This window comes from Choloepus didactylus, chromosome 1 (assembly GCF_015220235.1).
Source record: "Choloepus didactylus isolate mChoDid1 chromosome 1, mChoDid1.pri, whole genome shotgun sequence".
Taxonomy (NCBI): domain Eukaryota; kingdom Metazoa; phylum Chordata; class Mammalia; order Pilosa; family Megalonychidae; genus Choloepus; species Choloepus didactylus.
In genome coordinates, this window is record NC_051307.1 from 7,651,866 (window position 1) to 7,675,814 (window position 23,949).

At 46.3% G+C, this 23,949-nt stretch overlaps 1 protein-coding gene and 1 long non-coding RNA gene across 6 annotated transcripts in view; one reads left to right on the plus strand and one right to left on the minus strand.

Moving 5' to 3' along the window:
• Positions 1–23,949, minus strand: part of B3GALT5 (beta-1,3-galactosyltransferase 5) — a 100,383-nt gene that overhangs the window by 26,427 nt on the left and 50,007 nt on the right. For 2 of the 5 annotated variants that reach the window (XM_037831484.1, XM_037831482.1), the window contains 2 exons: positions 12,435–12,602; positions 33–11,312 (listed from right to left, as the gene is read on the minus strand). The exons of 1 other annotated variant lie outside the window; for it this stretch is intronic. In XM_037831484.1, coding sequence (XP_037687412.1) covers positions 10,377–11,312 — 936 coding nt within the window. In that variant the 5' untranslated portion in view covers positions 12,435–12,602 and the 3' untranslated portion in view covers positions 33–10,376. Of the gene's footprint in view, positions 1–32; positions 11,313–12,434; positions 12,603–13,865; positions 14,905–15,417; positions 15,836–23,949 lie in introns of those variants that run through there. 2 more of the 5 variants (XR_005216055.1, XM_037831485.1) reach the window with 2 other exon arrangements.
• Positions 1–23,949, plus strand: part of LOC119530517 — a 48,640-nt gene that overhangs the window by 777 nt on the left and 23,914 nt on the right. The window lies entirely within an intron of this gene.

The window sequence follows — 23,949 nt, forward strand, 5'->3', positions numbered from 1 at the left end:
ACAAATACATGTTAATGTCAAAGAAAAACACATCTGTTTCAACCACTTTATTTCCGTGTAAATGACACTTCGAAAGATTGAGAATGTAATCGATACCCACAGGTAAATTACCATTGGAGACTTTATAAAAGTACCTCTTTTCAAGTGACAACATTTGATTTCTTAAAATTAAATAATAGCTTTTAGTCAAAATATACCTGAGAGAAAAAAATTCCAAGGATGCCTTCCCATAATGTCTTGGACTCATAATTCTCAACAGGACAACTTGTGCCTCACCACTCAGGCAGACATGGTGCCCCAGAAACCCTCCAAACCATCATAGTCTATTACTTTTCTTTTAAAATCCAAGGGAAACAAATGCACATCTTTTCCAAATATAAACATATCAAGTTTGTTCACTATACTTTTCTAAACATACAAAACCAAAATGAAATGTCGAAAATATTTTCCAAGCACAAAATAAAATATATTTCAATATAGAAAAATCAACATGAAAAAAGATTGTCCAGTTGAGACCTTACATTGCCAGCTTTTCAGAAAAAGTACAATTTCATCTCATCTATCTACAATTTAGAGCTAATCACACTATGCGTTGTACTCTTTTAATAATTTAATTTTTATTAAAGTTAAATTACCATATTAACAAGTCATAAATAAAAGGTATACCCGATCCCAACATACAAAGAGATTAGAATCTAGTCGATCATCTTAAAATACAGAGAAACCACATTTTCAAAAATCAAGCGACATATAAATTTACTTGAATTTCTCTTCTTCCTGGAAAAACAAAATTTGACCACAAAGTCTCCTCAGTCTGTGTTAGGCAATTTCTGTCATGCTGGAATTTTTTTTTTTTTTAATGTCTTACCTGACCAGGTATATATAAAACAAGTCATTTCTCCACCACCTGATATTTTCCAAACGAGAATTTAACTAAGTGCATTGCTGCTTCTTTGGTTTAGTTCTTTGTTTGGAAACTAAAAAACCAGACCTGTGAGCCCTCTGACTTTGGGTTGACTTCCAGAAGTGGCTGCATGGCTGGGGGCCAAGCCACAGCCCCCAGGGGTCCCCAGGGGCTGGATACACGCCACAGTGGACATCTAAACTCTGTGTGAACCAAGCACTGATTTCCAAAACAGCAATGGAGGTAACAGAACAGATCATGGAAACAGCGTGACACACACGAGAAGCATATTCGGCTGTGGAATTAATTTTTCTGCTTGTATTCAAAAGTGACTATTATGTCTGATGAGTAGGGAATTCATTTTTTAAAAATTAATTAAAAACCGATTTTCTGTTTGTTAATATTCTGATCAGGAGGCACTGGGACACATTCCAGCCTCCTCATCTCGCCCAGTTTTCCGTGGCTTTTTGCCCACCCCGGGGTGCACAGCCTCACCTCTCAGCTTCAGGCTGATCGGTGAGCAGGTGGCCCTAGAGCAGAGCTTCGAGGTCAGGAAAGGGGAGAGAAACTCCAAAACCAGGAATGGAGCGCCAGCCTTCGTGCATGCCACCCATGGAGAGCAAACATGAATTTCATGCTCGGAAGCATCACTGAGAGCTTATTTCAAGTTCGCGTCATTCCAAGATAAAATTTCCTCATCTTCACGGTCCAGATTTCACAAATAAACCTAAGTGGCCACAATCTTGTACTGAGAGGCCTCAGGTGTGGGGAGGGGTCTCGCAGCCCCCTCCCCTTCCTCCAGCCAGCCAGTCCATTCCAATCGGTACAGCCCCCGGGTGGCCTGAATCTGTCCTGTGTGGACTCCCCTCTCACATACCCTCAAGCATCTTCTCTCCACCAGGTACCAGGCCAGCGACCTGGACAGAGAGGAGGAAACCTAAGGGAAGTTTACTAGCCACCGGGAGAGGTGCAGCCACGGAAACTGCCAACAGCTCAGGCCTGATAGGACAGATGCTGAAATCTCATTCTTCAAAGAAAAAAAAAGTTATGCTAAAGAAAATGCTTCCAAACGGGTGAAACGGTGAAGACGTAAATAGACAGCCTCTGATCTGCTTTTTAAATGAGGATGCCTAGCAGCCAGGATGGTCGATCTGACTAAATACAGAGCCCTAGGACCTCAGCACAAACAGGCTGTGAGAACCCCAGGGCCTGCCCTTTCTTCCTTCCCCCTGTGCTTCAGGGCTAAGAGGTGCAGATGACTCTAAATATCATTGCCCTTCTTCCTTGTTAAAAAATATGCATCGATACTAAACATCATTTAACAGGCTGTTCGATCCCTTTCACTTTATTTCACTTTTTCTAAATATTCTGCCTGAACATTTTTGCTCAGGAAAACTTCCGAGCAAAGATACTGTGGAACATTCCGGAATCCCATGTCTGTGGTGTCTCCACCATACCACATGGCATGCAACACATACTTGTGTAGTACGTGTGCAATGATTGTGCAAAGGTGAGAGTAAGGGAGGCCTCTCAACCCCACCCCCCAGCTCAGCAGCGACTGACCGAAGGACCCGTTCCTTTTTGTGGCCCTTCACCGGCTCTTGGTGGGTGAACGTCACTGAGAAACCAGCTGCCGCTGAGGGTGCTGCTTCTGTTTGGGGCCTCAGATCCATCACACTCACGCTGACAGAAGCCGGTGTCTGGAGCTTTCAGCCATGCTCTTCTGAGAGCTTATTTTGTGAGGGCTTTTGGTAGAGAGAGAAGGAAAGAGGGCTGGGCAGGGCGTTTATGTGCTGAAGCCACACATCTGTTCCAGCTGTCAGATGGAGACTTGAGTGACCTCGAGGCAGGGCTGGTGGAAGGAACAGGACATGCGGGGACCCAGCTACACAGGAGGCCCTTGGGAACACCACAGACGACAAAGGATCCGTTCCCAGAGGCCAACAGGACAGGGGAGGGGCAGACGCAAGCACAAGGCAAGTCCCCACTCAGAAGGTGGCGGGGACAGCCAGGAAAAGAGACACAATGACAACCCCTTGGTGAGACGAGCCCTGAGCCCCTTACGGAAGATTCAGAATGTGTGCTCAGCATCAGGCACGCTGGGAGGTGTCACGGACGGCACCGTGGCCGGGACACTTTCAATCCTGCTCCCCCGTCCTGCGGGTGTGGACCCGTTTGTTACCATAGTCTCTGAAGATGTGATTAGTTCAGGGGAGGCCAAACTGAATCAGGGTTGGGCTTTAATCCCAAATGACTGGAGTGCTTATGAGTGGAGGAAGTGTGGACAGATCAGGAGGAGGAGACAGACGGAGACAGACGGCCGTGTGACAAGACAGGGACTGGGACTGAGTTAGGGATGGCAGACAGGCCACCACAGAACCTACAGTCTTCAGAGAAAGCACGACCTGGTCAACACCTTGATGGTGGACTTCAGCCTCCAAAACCGTGAAACATATTTTCTTGTTCTTTAAGCCAATCAGTGTGTGCTATTTGTCACAGGGACCCTGGGAAACTAAGGGTGCCCAGCAGTCATGCCCTGGCAAGAGGCAGCATTTCAAAGCCAAGGGGCTGAGTTACTGTCAAGTCTGAGCACCCCTCGGTGCAGTTAACCATACACGTCTCTGACTCAGTCCAAGCCTCAGTTTCCTCAGCTCAAAACCTCGAAGGACGGCTGAGATGATTCACTGAGCAGGTGTCGAAATGGTTTATGATGCCCGCCCACACAGAAGGCACAGAACAAATGTTTCTTCCTTCAGTTGTCAGAAGAAGAGATGCCCCGATAACCTTCTCAATATTGTGCATTTACTGAACTAAAGCTCTGTTTGCAAAATCCACAGACATGAACCTGAGTTTGGCCCTCAAAAAGATCACTGGGCTTCTTTTTCCCAATTGATGACCAAATCAAAGGACGGATATAACTGGCAGGAGATTTCAAATCCTGGATATGACACTAAATGAATGGCTTAGCAAGGTCACCCAAGTTTCCTGGGCCTCAGTTTTCTTATTTATAAAACCAAAGTGCTACACTTCAGCTCATCTCTGAGGCACCTTCCAGCTCCAAAATTTGTTTACCATGATCGGATTTTTGCACATTCTGAACTAACCAAGCAGAGAACACTGTGCTGTGTGATTTTGAAGAATGACATGGCAGCGAGAACTTCTCCAAGAAAGATGACACAAAGGAAGGAAAAGTACAGGAGCTTAAACAAAGCCTTAAAGCCTCATCCTGAAGGATTTCCTAATTCACACACCATTGCATTTCTTACAAATTTCACAGCCAAACATTGACTAAGACCCAGGGTCACTCCACTTACTGAGTGGCCATTTTAGGATGTTAAGCACTGTACATGCATTGTCTCCCAGTTATTAATCTGCCCAGTATCCCTATGAGGTAGAAACTAATATAGTCCCATTTTTCTGATGGGAAAACTGAGGTAAAGAGAAGATAAGCAACTTGCCTCTCATGGGAATGGACAAGGTGGGTAAAAATCAAACCTAGATTGTCTGACCCCAGAGCACAAGCCTCACTGAACGGTATGCTTGGAAGGGCCTGAGATGGGAAGATTTATGTTGCATATATGTTTTCACAATTAAAAAACAAAGAAAGAGAAACCAAAGAGAAAATGGCAATTAAATGCAATACATGATACTGAATGGGATCTAAAAATGGAGAAGAGGCTCAAAAGGACATTATTGGGGCATATGAAAAACTTGGCATATAGAATATAAGCTTTATAGTGACAATGTTTCTTGAAGCTGATAACTGTCCTTAAGGTGATTACAAAAGTGAATATCTTTATTTGTAGGAAATGTACATAAAGTATTATGTGTTCAAGTAATATGATGTGTGCACCCTGCTCTCAAATGTCTGGAAAATAGATGATAGAGAGACGATAGATGATAGATAGATAGATAGATAGATAGATAGATAGATAGATGGAAGAATGGTATGGCAAAGGTGGTAAAATGTTAAAATTGGTGGATCTAAGTATCTGGGGAGATGGGAGGATGTTGGTGTTCTCTGTATTTGATGTGTACCATTTTTGCAACCACCCTATAAGTTTGAAATTATTTCAAAATAAAAAATGTTTAAAAATTAAAGAGTTAAGAAATGTGTATATTTGATATTTTATGCACTTGTAACTTGGCCCAACAAAATAAGAGGTCAACCTCAAGATTCCATTTGAAAAAAATGTAAGCTGAGTCACTGATTTAGACTTAAAATTTTTAAGATGAAGCCTTACTAATGCACAATTGTGGAATAGCTAAGTAAATTAACGTTTGCAATATTTGTATCTTTATTTCATTAGGTTCATAAGAATTATTTAAGTCCTCCAGAAAGATGTTTGTCAGACAGCTGAAGTACCTTCCTTAAAAAGTTGAATGTACTAAATTTATAAATGCACACTGAAGAAGCATAATTAACTATGTAAATGGGATTGTACATTTTAATAAAAGTTCCCTTTAGAATGACTGCTGAAATTTGCTGGAATCTATAAATAGAATATTCGGATTTGTCAGCTGAAGTTAAAAGCTTAAGGAAGAATTTTAATAAATGAATACTTTATTTTTAAAACCAAAGTAAACATCTGGGTAATCCTTTTTTTTTGGACACAAAAATAACCACACTTGAAGGCTTCAGAAAGCTCACATGGAAATTAATTAACTGTTTTAATATTCCATCTCGGAGCTTAGTGCCAGCATCTGGGATAACTGGAGGGCTGGGAGCTCAGCGGGGTCAGCATCTTGAGCCAGCCCTCCTGGACCTCACATAACTCACGTACAGGTGACCAGCGTCAACTGCATGTCCCAAGGTCACCGGGAAGCTTGTTAAAGAGGCACTGACATGGGAAGCTGCGTCTAACTGCTGCTCTCGGCCATGCTGCACTCTCCTGCTGCCCATAGGGAGAGCGCGTCCACACTCGTCCATCCAGGGAGCAGCAAGCAGAGCCCTGGGCAGGAGACCCAGTGGAGATGCTGTGCGCTCCCACAACGACAGGGTGCCCGGGCCAAGTCACTCAGCCTCCCTGGGTCTCTGAGTTTCTTAGCCAGGTTTGCTTTTTTAAAAATCACTCTGGATATGACATGGAGAACAGACCGGAAGGAGACCCTACTGGACCCGAGACCACTTAGGAGGATATGGCGTGAGTCCAGTTGAACCAAGATGGCAGCTGGGGCTGAGGCTGCAATGGTGGAGATGGAGAGAAGAGGCCAAATCCATAGGTCTTGGCAACAACAAGATTCAGGCAGGGGCAATGCAAGGGAGCCGGAAGTAGCAAGGACTTCTGGCCTGTGGAATTAAATGGATGGATGGATAGTGACATTTCCTGAGACTGAGAACACAGGGGTAAAACACGTCTGCAGGAGGAGGGTCTTGAGTTTGGTTTTAGATAGGCTGCATTTTGTGCACCTTTGGGGCATCCCGGGGGAGATGACAGTTGGGCTGCTGACTTTATTACTCTGGAGCTCAAGGAGGGGAGGCCTGAACAAGCCTTTGTTGATTTGGGCTTTTCTGTCCTATCTTTTTGCATGGTGGTATGTGGCTAAAATAGTGTGTTATAAGAGAAGTAGGAAGCAAGTACATTTAGTAAATTGGAAGAGGAAAAGAGAAGGAGCCGTACCAACATCTGAGGAAAGAGCGTCCCAAGCAGGAGTAGCAGCCAGTGCAGAGGCTCTGGGCTGGGAACATGCCTGGGGTGCTCAGGAAACAGCAAGGCGACCAGAATGAGAGCGGACAAGGAGACGAGGTCGGGGAATAAGAGTCAGAAAACGGTAGCGAGCACGTGGCCTTTACTCTGAGACGGAGAAGCCCCTGGAGGGCTTTAAGCAGAGACGTGAGATGCTCTGGTCGCCCAGGATGCAATATTAGAACCAACTACAGGGATGCAAGGATGGAGGCTGGGAGGCCAGGCAGGAGGCTGCTGCGGGAGTGCAGGCGAGAGGGGATGTGGCCTGGACGAGGGCAGACGCAGCGGAGGAGGGAGGGAGGCTGGATTCTGTACACAGTGCGGTGCCGGTGAAGGTAGAGCCGACATCTTTCCTGCAGAGTGGGATGGGAAAGGGGAGTCAGGGATGACTCCAGGGTTTAGGGCTTCAGCTGCAGGATTGAAGGCGACATCAACCGCACTAGGGAAGACTGCAAGTGGGGTGGATTTTGGTGGGGCTGAGGGGATCGGGAGCTCAGTTTTGGATTTGCTCACTATGCCATGTCAGGTAGGCAGTGGAATGTACAAGGCTGAAAATCAAGAGAGAGTTCTGGGCTGGAGATGAATGTGGGCGTTCTCTACCTAATAGGTGCTATTTAAAGCCATGCGACCGAAGAAGCTCACCAGAGCAACGTGCATGGCTGAAGAGGAAAGGAGATTGGAGGCTGAGCCCCAGGCACCCCAGAACTGAAAGGTTAGAGTGATGAGAAGCTGGCAGAGGAGACTGAAAAGGAGTGTCCAGAGAGCCAGAGCAACACCAAAAGCTTGCGACATGCTGCAAGCCCAGGGGCAAGCACTCCTCAGGGACACAGGCCAGGCCAACTGGGCCAGATGCTGCCAAGTGACCACGCAAGATGGGGTCAGAGATCTAGCAACATGGGGTCACTGGAGACCTGGATAAGAACCTTCTGAATGGAGTGGAAGGTGCAGAAGTGTGATTAGAAGGGATTTAAGAAAGAATAGGAGAGGAATTTAAGGCAGCAAATATATAGCACTGACCTTGCAGAGGTGAAGTGCAGAGGGAGCAGAGAAAGGGGCAGCAGCTGGAGGGGAAAGCGAGGGCAGGGGAAGGTGGGTGTTTGTTTGTCTGCCTTTGAGACGGGAGGATGACAGCTTGTTTGTGTGCTTATGGGAGTGACCCACTAGAGAGGAGAATGGTCACATGCTGTGCTCTTGAGGAGGCAAGAAGGGGTGGGAATCCGGCTCAGAAGTGGGGGATCTGGCTTTCTGGGATCCCTAATGGCTGTAGGCAGAACACAGGGGGTCACGCTAGTGCGCACGTGTGGCATGGGAGGAAGTGCCCAGAAATGCAGCCAGAGCACGCACCACATCCCCCTGGAATACTGAGAGGGTCAGCTGACAGCCTGGGCAGCCCCTGGAAATAGAATGACAAACACACGGTGGTGCCTAATATCTGGGGTTCAAAGCCCACTTCTGCTACTTTCCAGCTACGTAACCTGGGCTAGTGGTTCAGCTCACTTGCTGCCTCAGTTTCCTCATCCGTAAACCAGGGATATTGGTAGGAACCACCTCACACTGTTGTTGCAAGCATTGAAATGAGCTGATACATATGAAGTCTTCATTCTTAGAACCTTGGAAATAGTGTTCACATTCAAAATCACTTCTCCCTTGATGGCTTTGAGGTAAAATACTGCTGCAATGACAAACAGCCTGGCTCCTCTCCAGTCCCATCTTGAAACTAAAATTGGGCATTATTGGAAAAGCATTGCTTTGCCTCAAAATTCATGCTTGGACACCATTTCTCACCCTCAGATATAGGCAAGATGATGGAAAGGAACCGAAACAGAGCTAGAACACGGATTCCACCAGCAACTAGCTGTGAAATCTTGAGCAAGTCTCTGGGCCTCTCTGAGCTCCAGTTTCATCCTAATTAAAGCGGGGAGGGTGGACAGAATGAGCTGTAAGTTCCCTTCAAGTTTCTGTAGTCGTGAAATAATCTTTCCCTAAAGAAAAAAACTTCTTCATTGTATAAACAGAGTGAAAAAAGCATGTGTTTTGCAGAAAACCTTTTAAGAACACAGGGAGTCTGGGGATGGAGCCCAGCCCTGGAGCCAGGCGTCCCCACAGCCGAGGTCTGCAGGTGCACACGGACGGCCCAGGCTGGAACAACAAACACAGAGGGGGGGTTACCCAGCCTTGGCCGCACCTCACCTGCCAGACAAAGTGGACTGCTCAGCACAGACCTGGCCTCGCTTCACCCTCAAACACACCCTTATCTTCAGACTCAGGGGCAGCCCATCCAAAGGGGCTCTTGTAAAATCTGGGTTTCAAAACCATGAGCTCAGTTCTTGAATTTCTGAACATAACCCAGAGCGCTCGAAGCAGCCAGGGTGAGGAAACACACCTGCAAACAAGCAGCTCAACTCAGACCCAAGAAATGCATGCAACTTGGAACGCCAGGCCGCACTGTGCAATTGAACATTGTCACAGCCACTCTGCAGCAAGCATCTGTGCCTGAGCTCAGGTAGGAGCTTAGTCCAAAAGTTACGCGACCATGAGAGGCCTTCACTTTAAGTGCTTAGTAATGTCTGGTAAAATAAGAAAGTAAAAATAAAACAAAATCAATCAGCACTCTGATCAGGAGAATGTAGTGTAATGGTGGCTCAGTGGCAATGACCCTTGCCAAGAAGTGCCTTGTTTTCATACAGCCCAACAAAAGAGGCTCGTACAAACCTCCAGAGGGCAGAAACTTGAAGGGTAAACTCTAAGCCACAAAGCGCAGTTTGCGTTGGCCATCTGAGAACTTCAGCAAAGATGAGCTTGGGTCACGCTGGGAAGTGGACACAAGGATACCCCGTAACCAGGGCTCAGTTTGGGACTTTGTGCCCCCAGAGCTCTTGGATAGCTCCTTGACTTAAATCCAGCAGAATGCCAGGGAGGCTCTGAGAATCCTGTGTGGAATGTGCCAACAGCCCCTCGGTTTGAATTTAGAAGCCTAAAGTGCTCCGAGAGCTGTAGCTGGTCCCCATCCATTGAAGCAGGCAGACTGGAGTTACAGACCCGAGTGCCATAGACAGGCCCCAAGAGACGTTCTGCTCTCTGGGGAAGTTCACGGAGTGATGGAGCAGTCTGCACGAATGCCCAGGGTCCTCGGTGCTTTCTGAGTGGGGCGTCTCCCCTGAGGTGAGCTGCAGGTGCTGCCGTGGATCTTCTGGGATGGGCTTTGGGACACGTTGTGTGCCCGGCCAGATCCATCGCGGTGAGTCAGGGCAGCCGGGGGCGAGTTTGTTCATCCCAGGCTGAGTGCTCAGAGGCCCAAAGATCTGGAGTTAAGGAGGAGGGCATCTTGGAATGGGATGGAAGGATGCTGATGGAAACTCTCTCAGAGCCTTCGCCATCAGCATTACCTCCCAAGGGAAGCAGCATGGAGCAGCGGGGGGCGTCTGGGATTGTCCCCTGGATTTGGAGACCCCTTGACTTTCATTCCTACTCCCACGTTTGTTCAGCGTGAGCCTGGGGACATGTAACTGCACCTCACTAGGCCAGTGTTTCCTCCTTAGAAACATGGGGATCAGAAAGCCCCCCACTTGATATGACCACTGAGATGGGAGGCTGTAGGTGTGCAGAGCAGGTTCTCTTATTGGTTGGGGCATTCAGTGGGGACTGGTCAGTGGTTTGGATTTGGAACATGAAGGATCTCATCTTTGCACTCCTTCTTCCTCTCCCTCCTCGCTCCCCTGCTCCCTAAGGATTCTCAGTTCTGCCCAAAGATCTTTTGAAAATAGTCACTGTGGGTTGTTGGACGTTCAAACCGCCGGGCACTCTTCTTCCAGAGTATTCTCCAGAACCTGCCAATAGGTCAGCAGTGCCGGAGGCTTGATAAAATGGCAGGCCACGATTTTCTTAAAGCGACAAGGGGAAAACCGTAACCCTTCTGGGAAAAACGTCTGCTTGGAGTGAAGCTCCTCCAGTTTGATATTCAGCCTTTCAAGGCAGAGCCCCACGAAGACGTCTTCTAACTTAATGAAGGGGACGCTCTCGGAAACATTGTACACCTGGCTGGCAACGTCACTGGAGAACACATAGGCAGTGCCCGAGCAGAACGGCGGGTACTTGTCCCACGGGTACTCGTATTTGCTGACAAACCACTTATTGAACTTTTTCCTAATGGGAAATTCATTCATTTTTAAGAAGCCAGTGAAAAACCGCGTGGTTCTGTTTTTCTTGAGAAGCAGTTCGGTCAGATAGTAGACGTTGATGAACATGTCCGAGTCCGTTTTCATCACAAAGGAGGCCTGAGGGCAGAAGTGGTGGATCCACTCGAGGCCCATCAAGGTCTTCAGAGTCAGGTTGAAATACACGTCTGCGAAGTCCTTCTGGATGATGTCGTGGAACTGCTGGCTCTCCTCAGCCACCGCTCTCGTGTCGTCCTCGGAGGGCGTGGTTCCCAGGAGAAAGAACGTCTTTATCCGTCTGCCTTTCACCACCTTTTCCTTCCCCCAGGTCATCCGGATAGCCATCCGAGCGACCACCTGCTTGTGAGACGACGTCACCAGCAGGACGAGGAAAGGCGGGTTGTGCCTGCAGTCTATTTCTGGGAGCTGAAGGAAGTTCCCAATTTCCTTCTTGAAAATAAACGGCTCTTCTTTCAAAGGAGTCAGAATGTACATGCTAAAATACAGGCAAAGAGCCCCCAGAACCAGAAGGAAAATATACATACATCTCATCCTCGACTGAGCCATCTGAAAGAAACAAAATCAAAGGGTTAGACCCCCAAGAAAGAGGACACTTTTTAGCTTTACTTTGGGGGGCTAGGATTGGGATGGGGGGAGAAACCCTTGTTTCATGAACCATGTTTCAGACACTCTGGAATCTCCAGGCACAAAGATGTGGCATTCTTTGGTTAAAGCGTTAAGCAAAAGGTATGCCCAGGGCTGAAGAGTGTCCCCCTAAATTTATGCGCCTCTCCCCCACCCCCAGAAGCTCTGACAGTGACCTTATTTGGAGGTAGACTCTTTGCTGATGTAATCAGTTAAGATGAGGCCACACTAGAGTAGGGTGGCCCCTAAATCCAGTGCCTGGTGCCCTTAAAAGAAGAGGAAACAAAAATGCAGACACACACAGGGGAGAAGGCCGTGTGAAGATCAGGGCAGAGCCCAAAGTCAAGGGAAGTCTACGAGCCAAGGGACGCCGAGGGCTGCTGGCAAACACCAGAAGCCAGGAGAGGCAGAGGATGGATGCTATCGAGACCCTCCAGAAGGAGCCAACCCTGGTGACACCTGATCTAGACTTCCAGTCTTGAGAACTGTGGGAGCAAAATTTCTGATGCATTAAGCCACCCAGCGTGTGGTCCTTTGTTACAGCCACCCCAGGAGACTAAGACACCAGATTTCTAGTGTCTTTTACTCCAGAGTCTAAGGTAAGGAACTCAGGGAACCAACACTGGCCCTGGCGCTGCCACTGGCCAGCCCTTAAACTACTAGGGCCTCAGATTCCTTATCTGTAAGTTAAGATAAGGGACCAGCTCTCCCACGAGATCTTTCTGTGTCCTGCTAGTCCCAGTCTTCTACAGCTGCACGATGGAGTCCAGTAGAGGACCTGCAAGACTGTTAACCATCCGAAATCGAAAGGTGTGCACCACCTCCATTTCTTCCCTTCACCATTTTATTGCTCCCAGAATGAAGCAAGATAAGTTTCCTGGTTTACGTCAGTACTATGGAATTCTGTCTCTGCTAGCAGTTGTCATTATTTAGTTTCTCAGGTTTTTAAAAAAAAACTGGTCTGATTCTTTCATCCTTTGCCCACCTGTTCTCAGCAATTCAAGATCGGCTGTGCTAACCCTCTACCGTTAAGAAAGCAAATACCTCACTTTTTGCTCGGTAAGACAAGCCTCTGGTTTGAAAGCTAAGCCACAATGTTTCTGCGAAGAGGAACTTGGTTTCAAAGCGTTGTCAGTGGACCGCGTTTGGCACCACCACTTTCTGGGCTTGCTTCATTTGCCAAAGATGATGATTCTGTTTACTTAGGAATCACTAAAAGGAAAAATCAAAAGAGCAGTGTCATTTAAATTACTCACCCCTCACTAGGGGGTGCAGGGGGTGTCTCATGGCCTGCTGAGCTCCAGTGCCCATCGGCCACCTACCTGCCTGGCCTCAAGAGGGCTTGGAGCCCCACCCCCAGCCTCACTTTTCTCGTCTGTAAAATGGGGACAATCAAGGTAGACAAAGTCCATCCACCACAGGGTTCACCTGTCAGCAGTGGCAAAAACACACAAGGATCTGAGACTCTTTCTGCAGCTAGGGATAGGGACAGCACTGTGGCACTTCTGAGGGGACCTGCTGGACAGACTAATTCCTCATCCCAATCAATGACCTCTTCCTGATCAATGACCTTCTTCTGATCGATGATCTCCGTATAACACAGCAGGCAGCCGATGCTTAAAGATTTTAACACAGGGAAGAAATTCATCAATTCTTGACTCAGCAGCAATGTCTTAAAAACATTATCTTGGGTGAGAGAAGTGCCAACAAGAAAAGAAACTGGTGGGGAGAAACGCAAAAAGCGTAGGTTACTTTGGTGGCAAAAGAGTAAAACTCAAAATTTCACCATCTCAAAACTGTGTTCCAAATATATTCTCCAGAAAAGCAATGAAATAACGCTGGCTTTCCTGGAGGCCCTCTCAGGTAGCCTCGTTCTCTTCTCAGCCCTCCTGCAGAGCTCCTGGCCACTGGAGCTCCCCTGGACTTCAGAGAAATCGCTGCAGGGCGGGAAAGAGAAGGCGGGAACTCATCTGAACTGTGCTCCAGGGGCAATGAAAATTCTACTTCCTTCATCCTTTGTGAGACTATTTATTTGTCTGCCTAAGATGTGTAGCTTATTTTGGTGAGGGAAGGGTTGGTTTTTTTCCCCTACAGTACATTTTAGAGAGAAGCATGAAAACCAAATGCAAGGGAAAGATATTTCTCTGCTTGTCTTCCATGTTGGATAATTTTGCTCTTTTTCAGGGTGTTGTTTCAATACTAAACTTTACATTCTCATTCTTCTCAATATGCCTTTTCCCAGGATCCTTCCCATGGCTCTAGATCCCCAGGGATGGATGCGCGCAGGGTCCACAGCCTTGGCCTCTTGCTGGACACCATATGGTATCCCGGGGTACAGAACCAGTGCCGCAGGGACTGGACAAAGCTCCCTGGGGCCATCTGTTCTCATGTGCAATTGGAATGCTCTTCCTGCCTAAAGATATCAAGAAGCAAACCCTCCAGAAATTACACCTCCGAATCCCCATTTATGTGCACTCAAGACTAGGATTGAATCTAGAACATATGCTAAGGAGACAAGGGATCCAACCTGGGGAGGGCATCTGGGACCGCCAGGGGACTGGGGCAAGAACACCGCCCCTCAGGGAAAGGAGCTGTTTGCCCACCCTGCACTCACCCCCCAGAAGCCCACCTGGAGACCCTGAGGCCACAGCACCAAGGCCTCACCTGGTGTGGGGACATGAAGAGGCGCTCTCGCTGCTATGGAAAACCCACCTTCCCAACACCTGCAGCCAGCCAGCCAGTTAGGGACAGCAGTTTATTGAGCAGCTTCTGCATTTAAGGCTCTGCTCTTTGACCTATGAGCAAGACTTGAGTACAGAGCCCCATAACTGGAGTCGATCAATGTTGAGCATGACTCACAAACGAAGACGAGCCCCACATGCACCCCTTCCTTCCCCCTCCTCCACCAGCTCGTCTGCTGATATCACCTTCCTCCAGCCTCACACACATGCATGTGGTGTACCTCTTCTGGACTGGGGGTGTCTGGGTGGGCAAAGGGTGCGACCATGCCCCTCTTAACACCTCTGAGGGCTGTGCCTAGGTTAGATGCTGAGAATGTTGGATTAAAGTGGGGCAAGTAACTGTACACAAAGTCAGGGGGCTTGAGGCGGGGATGGTCTGGCTGAGGGAGACCTGGCAGACCTGTCCTAACGACCTGGAAAGCCCAAGGCACAGTCTGGAGAAGAAGCTCCAGGGGACTGGAGAGGAGGACAACCTGAATCTGAACAGAATGATCTGGACTTGGCGGGCCAGCAGCCAAGTGCAGACAGGGCACCAGGGCAGAAGCACATGGCCAAGGGCAAGTCCCCAGGGCCCAGAGCTGTCACTGGAGAGAGAACCGCCCAGTGTGCCATGTCAGCTGGGTACGCTGTGGGAGGGATGTGGTTCTTGAGTAGCTCCTTGAAGGGGGGGTGTGATGTAGCAAGTGGAACCAACCAGAGGTGTAGGGATTCCAGGCTAAGGGGACTGCCTGAACAGCCCAAGTGACTCAAACTTCAGTGGGTATAAGAATCACCTGGTGTGCCAGTTTGAATGTATTGTGTCCCCCAAATGCCATTATCTTTGTGGTCTTGTGTGGGGCAGACGTTTTGGTGATGGTTGGATTTGCTTGGAGTGTGCCCCACCCAGCTGTCGGTGATGATTTCAATGAGATGTTCCCATGGAGGCGTGGCCCCACCCATTTGGGGTGGGCCTTGATCAGTGGAGCCATATAAATGAGCTGACTCAGAGAGAGGGAACTGAGGGAGTGCAGCTGGGAGTGATGTTTTGAAGAGGAGCAAGCTTGCTGGAGAGGAACGTCCTGGGAGAAAGCCATTTTGAGGCCGGAGCTTTGGAGCAGACACTAGCTGCCTTCCTAGCTAGTAGAAGTTTTCCGGACGCCATTGGCCATCCTCCGGTGAAGGTACCTGATTGCTTGGACGTTTTGTGGCCTTAAGACTGTAACTGTGTAGCGAAATAAACCCCCATTTTATAAAAGCCTATCCATCTCTGGTGTTTTGCATTCTGCAGCATTAGCAAACTAGGACACCTGGGAAGCTTATCAAAAATGCAGATGCAAAGTTTCCATCCCGTGAAGATCCTGATTAAGTGGAGGAGAAAGTCCCCTGCCCAGGGAGGCTGCAGTGTGGACACGAGTGAGAAGATGCTGATCGGCCCCAGGTGCCCTCCCAAGGCTTCAAGAAGGAGCAACAACAAGTGAACTTCTCCAAAACAGTCCAGACCCATGCTGGGCTGAGACTCTGTTCAGCTCCTTGCTCACTGGAGAAGGGCTAAGCATCAGTGTCTGAAGTGGAGAGAACAGCACAGCTCCTGGGGAGAGCCCCTGCATCTTCCGAGCAGCCTGTCAACGATGCTTCTAGGGGGGCTTACATTGTTAATGTGGCAAAGCGATTGTTCTGGAAGCAGGTGGAAGAGATGGCAGCGCAGGCAGAGGTGTAGGACACCACCTGAAGAAGACATCAGGGGTAAGACCCTCAAAAATAAGCCCCATGCTCTCAGTGAGGAAAGGGTGGGCCAAGGGGCTTGAGGCACAGAATAACTATGCTGGGCAATTAAACGTGAACCCTGATGATTCCTCCAAGCTGGATGGCAGTCTGGAAAAAATAGATGTTTTATACAAAAGCTGAGGATGTCAGCTTTTGTATAAAAATCTTTTAACAAAGTCTGACAGTTTCCTTTACTAGAGGATTCTGCATAAGCTGGTGTCCATTTTCAATCTCTGAAACTGTCACAGGGATAGAAAAAGAGATCAGTGGAGCAGACTAGAGAGCCTAGAAATAGACCTCCACATAAGTGGTCCCTGATAAATGAGAAATTGGGGGGGGTGATATTTTTAATACATGGTGCTGAGTCAATATGGTATACATATGCGGGGGTGGGGGAAACTGACCCCTACCTCACGCCACATACACAAAATAAATCCAGATGGGTCACATCTATAAAGGTGAAAAGTACAACAATTAAGTTGTAGAAGAAAATTTTTCTGACCTTCAGCTAGGCAATTTTTTAAACAGGACACATAAAGCACACCGTAAAAGAAAAGATTGCTCAGTAGAACTTTAAAAGATTCCGTCAAGAGTATAAGCAGGCAGAACACAGACTGGGAGAATACAGTTGCTATATGTGTGTCTGAGAAAGGATGATTATCCAGGATATATCAAGAATTTTTAAAAATTAATAAGGAAAAAATCAAACATCACCCCCTCCCCTGATTATTAAAAATGAGTTGTGAACGCAGGATATGACTCCCAGGGATGAATCTGGACCCGGCATCATGGGATGGAGAACATCTTCTTGACCAAAAGGGGGAAGTGAAATGAAATGAAATAAAGCTTCATTGGCTGAGAGATTTCAAATGGAGTCGAGAGTTCACTCTGGTGGACATTCTTACGCACTATATAGATAATACTTTTTAGGTTTTAATGTATTGGAAGAGCTAGAAGTAAATACCTGAAACTATCAATTCCAACCCAGTAGCCTTGACTCTTGAAGACGATTGTATAACAATGTAGCTTACCAGGGGTGACAGTGTGATTATGAAAACCTTGTGGATTGCACTCCCTTTATCCAGTGTATGGATGGATGAGTAGAAAAATGGGGACAAAAACTAAATGAAAAATAGGGTGGGATGGGGGGTGTGATTTGGGCTTTCTTTTTTACTTTTATTTTTTATAATTATTCTTATTCTTTCTGGTGTAAGGAAAATGTTCAAAAATAGATTAGGATGATGAATGCACAACTATCTGATGGTGCTGTGAACAGCTGATTGTACACCATGGATGATTGTATGGTATGTGAATATATCTCAATAAAACTGAATTTAATTTTAAAAAAATGAGTTGTGAACAGGTATTTCACAAAAGAAGATATCCAAATGGCCCAAACACAAGAAATGTGCCCAACATCATTAGTCATTATGGAAATTCAAATAAAACCTCAATGAAATACCACTACCACCCACTAGAATGACTAAAATTAAAAGGGTTGATAAGGCCAAGTGCTGCCAAGGTTATGAAGCAATTGCAACTCTCTTTCACTGACAGCGTGTGTGTATTCTGGAAGGCTTTGGAAAGCTGCATTTACTTTGGCAGTATCTTCTAGAGCTAAAAATACACCCCAAGACCTAGTCATCCACTTCTGGGCACATACCCAACAGAAGTGACCGTTTACATCCAGGGTCAAAAATGTGCATAGCCGCATTGCTCATAACAGCCAAAAATTGTTGGATCAGACTAGATCCAATTTGGAGAGAGAAACCACACAGTCATTTGAACAGGGAAGTTTAATACAAAGAATTTATATTAACTATAACAGAGAATTTGAGTAATGAGGGATTAGCAGTAAGAACTAAAGAGAATTCTACAGAAGAAAGAAATAGCAGAAATACAGAGGAGCCGCTGCCACTAGGACCCAGAGAAGAGCCCCCAGCCCCAGGGTTGAAACCCAGACTTCCAAAGAAAAGACATGGCCGTGGCCCACTCAACAGCAAAGAAGTCACTCTGGTGCCAGCCACGCTGGTGGAACTTGCTAGAAATCTGCCCTCTGGAACATGCCAGAAATCTGCTCTTTACTGTGCCAGGGAAAGCTGTTCACAGGAGGTGTCTAATCAGTGTACTCTTCTGAGTGCCTCCTCTGGGGTGGGCAGGAGCCCAGGAGCCGGGGATTTAACGAGGAATAAGACAAATCTTCGAGGGGTTCACAGTCCCCAGGGCAAGCCGGACAATGACTCTGACACAACACAGCAAGACTGTGTGTGAGCACAGAGGAAAAGTCCTGCCTGGGGACATTTAGGGAAGGTTCTAGAAGGGCCTGGTGGGTTCTAGAAACAGTGCAATGTGTAAAGGAAGAGCCTGGCAAGGGGCTCAGCATGGCCTTGAAGAGCTCACTGAGTAGTTCAAACTTACGCCGAGGACATGGAATCAAGGGGGTCCGCTGTCCTTTACCAGGGGTTCAGGCACTGATGCTCTGCGGTCCTAGGAGGCCCCTAAGTCAACAGAGAGCCTCTCACTTGCTTTGAATATGGCAGCTCCAATCAAACAAGTGATTGAGGGGACAGGGAGCAGGAATGCAGACAGACGCACGGGTCTCAGAGTGGAGGGACTCGGAGCTGGAAGGCATTGGGGGGATCATCCCCCCAGGGCTGATTGAGCACCTACTGTGTGTAAGATACGGTGCTGATCACGATGGGGAAAATAAAAATGAGTAATCATGAGCCTCCTGGGTTTTCCCTCAACCACAGGAAGAGCAGAACTTCCCACCTCCGAACTCACAACCCAGAGGAAACGTCACTTTTCCAGGATAACTGTCAGTTGTGCTTCCAGCTGAGAAGCTACACTTCTTGACCCTGACATTCTAGACTCATTCTCTCCTGATCGTGGAGAAGAGAACCTCCCCCTGTGACTCGCATGCAGACAGTGCGAGAGGGGCACGAGCGCACTAGGGTGGCCGTCCTCCATCCAGGCCTGTCCCCGTTCCTCGGCGATAGTCTCCCTGCTTTCTCCAAAAAAAGAAAAATGTGCTTCTCTTGAAGCTCCCAATTCCAAAGCAACCAAGAGCCCAGCTTAAGGTTTTTTGAAAGCTGATTATTTGAAATCGCTGAAGCATTCTTTTCTGAACAATAACACTGAACAATTTTACCGAACAGTTTTATCCACAGTGTCAAAGAAAGGAAAATAATTGATGGTGTCCATAGATTTACGAGGGCCAGTCAGCAACGGGCCTGGAGAGAAAAGAAGCCTTTGGTTACTTCTGTAAATGAAGACTTAATCAAAGCACTGGGACCTTTCTTCTGACAAAAAAAATAAGCAAACATGTTAGTAACAGAGCATAGCGAAGAACGGATACAGAGGGATGTCATTAATGAGACTGCTGATTATTCGGTGTAACCAACCATTGTAGAAAAACCTGGAAAAGTTGGAAAAGCCCTTTGAATGCCCAGGTCTGGTAAAATAAACAAAGATTGTTGTTCTTTAAAACACCTTTCCCTTATAAAACACCTTTAAAACAAATACAAGAGATTTCTCTTAAAGAGTACCTGCTCCCCGATGATTCTAGAAGCCTGTAGCCCTCAAGGTAAAGTCCTAGACCCCAGGCTGCCTGCCAAAAGGCCCCCGAAGGAATTCCAGAGGGATAGGAATTCAGCCTGCAAATCATTGGCACGGGATTGGGGGAGGAAGAGAAAAATTTAAAACAAGGTAGCATGATCTTGCTAGAAACTTTCAGACAGCCAGCTCAGATTTAAATTCATAAGAAGTGCCCTCAACAAGAAGCAAGAGAAGTCATATCCAGTGCTCAGATTGGATTGCGCTGCATGAAACATCTTAAGTCTTTATGGCTTGAATTTTTGTTTTTTTGATCAACAGGTTTGCAGATCATTAAGATAATACTGAACTCCCAAAATCTGCTCACAATATCCCGTATTATTTGTATCAGTTTTCCTCCCCCTAGCTCTCTACCCTCCTGCCACACTTGTCCTCTCTGGGTTCCTTAAACAGACCGCATTCCTCCCCTCCTTTGCAAATGACCCTCCCTGTCTGTGGTCTTCTCACCATCCTCCCCAACCTTCTAACTCCTATTTACCTCTAACTGCTAACGCCTCAGCCAAGCTCTTGCTTTCCCTATTACTCCTGGCAGCTATTGTTTTGTATGTTATTAATTTAATTGATGAGACTGTACTGTATTACTTCTTTGGGCAAACTTTCCCACTAGTCCATAAGTCCATAAGTACGGCCAGGACCATTTTCTGAATTTCCGACCCTGTAGCATTCCCTGCTGTACAGTATTCAGTACACAGAAGCTCAATGAAGATAGTTGAATGAATAAATGAGATGCTCTCCAAGAGCCCAATTATGCTTCTTTGTGACCTGAATACATTTTCTTACTTCAAAACAGATGCTTGGTTCATATGTATTTCCTCAGGATGAATTTGTCTTGCACAATTTTTCAATCCCTTACATATTTTTGCTTTACATACATTTCACAAGACTGCACTTACTCCTCAGAAGAAACTGAACTTGGTGTATGTCAAGGGAAGAGAAAGATATGAACAGCTGCAGTCCTACTGTTCAAACAGAGAGGCAAAGCGTGCTTAGCCAAGCTGCATTAGTATCTTTCAAAAGATACTAGGAGCAAACATGACCTCTTAGCTTTCCAATGTCAGTGGGAAAGCTTTGGTCACGCTATGTATTCTCTTTTCTCTCTCCTGAAAATGGAATTGTAAAAGACATGCAGAATCAATCAAAGATACATTTTCGTAAGCACGTTGCTCTAACAATGCAGAGTCCATCTGGACTCCACCTGCAGTGGGGCACAAAAGGGGATATAGGTGGCCAACCTAAAATGTCACCAGGAACTTTTTTTTTTCCTCTAGGGACCTTAGCTTAACAAAGTAAAAAATACCAACAGAGTGGCATGTCCAGGGTCAGCCCAGTTGGGTTTACAGTGAGTCATTCCCCTAACCTTTTGATCAACTGCCTGCCCTGTGGCATAGGAGACTTTCTCAAAGGACACCACACCTGTGGGAGCCTGGCTGGAACGGATGGTTCAGCAACAGGTCAAGGGAAGTCAAGGGTGTGAGGCCACCACTTTGTCTTGGCCAGCAGAGACGTGGGCAGGAGGTTCACTCAAGAGCCCGCTGTTGGATGCCACCTCTCAGCCAGGTCAGTGGCCTTCCCACAGACGTGAACAGAGATGGGAAAACTTTGATTAGGAGGCGCTTGAAACACAGGCACCACTGCAGGCTGAATGCACTAGGAGGGGAGAGTTTTCTGCCTCCCTCCAAAGGAAAGGAAAGTCTTGTAAACATGGCAGGAGAACTGAGAATCAGCCTCCCAGAAGAGGAAAAGAGAAAAGAAAAACCACCGGTTGAGAAAAACATCTTCCTCATTAGCTCAGATCATGTAACTGAAGAGGGCAGTGTGTGTCTGCCTGCTACCCACTGCTAGCAATTCCACACAGGGCCATCTGGACAGGTTGGGAAGCACCATTTTTGGCAGAATAGATCCTACCATCTTCCTGCCTTCTGTATACTGTAGAATCCCCAGTCAGATATGGCTGAGCGTCCCTGGCTTAAAGAGGAGCAGAGGCAAACCCAAGAGCGGGGCAGACACAGGCCACTGGGAAAACTCATGATTTAGAAAACCCCATGCCAACCCGGCCAAGGATGACACGTCCATCCCCCTGGGCCTCATGGTCAAGGTGACCACAGTGTAACTGGGGCCAACCACCTGTCAGTGTGAGCCCCTGGCAGTAGAAGGAGGAGAGGAAAGCGGATGGACAAGCCAGCACACACCCATCACCCTGACAGTCAGCGTGACGTGGTGGACAAAGAGCAGGCTCTGAGAAGACCAGCATTGGGGGCTAGGTCCTCCGCTAACTCCTGGATGATCACAGCAAAATATTTTTTCACTCCAAACTCAGGCTCTCTGTATAAAAGGAGATCACCCTGCCCAATCTGAAGGCTGCCATGGGAACTAAATGAGATCATGTTCACGGCACGCAGCTGCAGGGTCATCAGTGTTGGTGCCTTTTCCTCCTAATTTCACGACACAGGGAATTCCTTCTCTCTGGAGTATACAGCTTCATTCTTTTATTTTTTTTTTTAATAATTCAGTTTTTTAAATTTTATTTTGAAATAAATTCAAAGTTACAGGAACAGTTGCAAAAACAATACAAACCCCATACACAGCATACCCTGACCCCCCCAATACCCTGATCCATCAACTTGGACATGCTGTCACACCGCCTTTTCTTTCTTTCCCTTCTTCCCTCCCTATCTATCATCCATCATCTATTGCTCTGTATTCTGAACATATGAGAGCAAGCTGCACACACCCTTGAACAAACACTATAATTCACATATACAATTCCCATGAACAAGAACATTCTTTTATGCAATCCCATTAAGTGCAGCTAAGAAGTTCAAGAAATTCCACATTGATACAAAGCTTATATTTTATATTTCCTTTTTTTTTTTTTTTTGTCTTATGACCCAACTGTGTCCCTTTGAGCCTCCTGTCCTCCATCCTCAGATCCCATCCAGGATCCTCCTTGGCATTCAATTGTCATCTATTTAGACTGTCTTTTTTTTTTTTTCCTTCAATTGTGGAAACATATATACAGCCTAAATCTTCCCATTCCACCCCCTCCCTAGCCTTCCATTAGTGGGATTAATCACATTTAGAATGTTGTAATGCAATCACCTTCCCACCTTCCATTACTAGAAATTTCCCTTCACCTCAAACAGCAACCCTACACTCATTTCTTAACTCCCCATTGCCCCTTCCCCCACTTCTCATAACCCACACTCTACTTTTCATCTCTATGGTCATAGTCTCTGATAATTCCTTTGTGTTTACTGTGGGGCTTAAATTTAACCTCTTAAATCCATAACAATCTTGATTTTCTTTGATACCAACTACAATAGGACCCGTAAACTATGTTCCAGTACTCCTCCATTCCCCCACCTTTATATAGTTTTTGTCAAAAATTATATATTTTACATTGAGTCCAAAACCACTGATTTGTCATTAGAGTTTATGTATTTTACATCTTGTAGGAAGTAAATAGTGGAGTTACAAATAAAAAATTATTGGCTTCTGTTTGTATTCCATTGTGGTCAGAGAATGTGTTTTGAATATATGCAATTGTTTTTTGGTTTCTTTTGTTTTTTTTTAATTTATTGAGGCTTGTTTTATGTCCCAGCATATGGTCTATTCTGGAGAAAGATCCGTGATCACTAGAGAAAAATGTGTGTCCTGGTGATTTGGGAAGTAAGGTTCTATATATGTCTGTTAAAATTCTCTATATCTCTCTCTCCTTTCTTTGTTTCTCTGTCGGTAGGGCTCCTTTAGTATCTGAAGTAGGGCAGGTCTTTTACTGGCAAAATCTCTCAGCATTTGTTTGCCTGTGAAAAATTTAAGCTCTCCCTCAAATTTGAAGGAGAGTTTTGCTGGATAAAGTATTCTTGGTTGGAAATTTTTCTCTCTCAGAATTTTAAATATGTCATGCCACTGCCTTCTCACCTCCATGGTGGCCGCTGAGTAGTCACTACTTAGTCTTATGTTGTTTCCTTTGTATGTGGTGAATTGCTTTTCTCTTACTGCTTGCAGAAGTTGCTCCTTCTCTTCAGTATTTGAGAGTCTGATCAGAATATGCCTTGGAGTGGGTTTATTTGGATTTATTCTATTTGGAGTTTGCTGGGCATTTATGCTTTGTGTATTTATATTGTGTAGAAGGTTGGGGAAGTTTTCCCCAACAATTTCTTTGAATACTCTTTCTAGACCTTTACCCTTCTCTTCCCCTTCTGGGACACCAATGAGTCTTAAATTTGGACATTTTATTTTATCTATTGTATCCCTGAGATCCATTTCGATTTTTTCAAGTTTTTTTCTCCAGTCTTTCTTTTGTTCTTTCATTTTCTGTTCTGTGGTCCTCTAGGACACTGAGTCATTGTTCAACTTCCTCTAATCTTGTATTATGAGTATCCAGAGTCTTCTTAATTTGGTCAACAGTTTCTTTTATTTCCATAAGATCTATTTTTTATTTGCTCTTGCAATTTCTT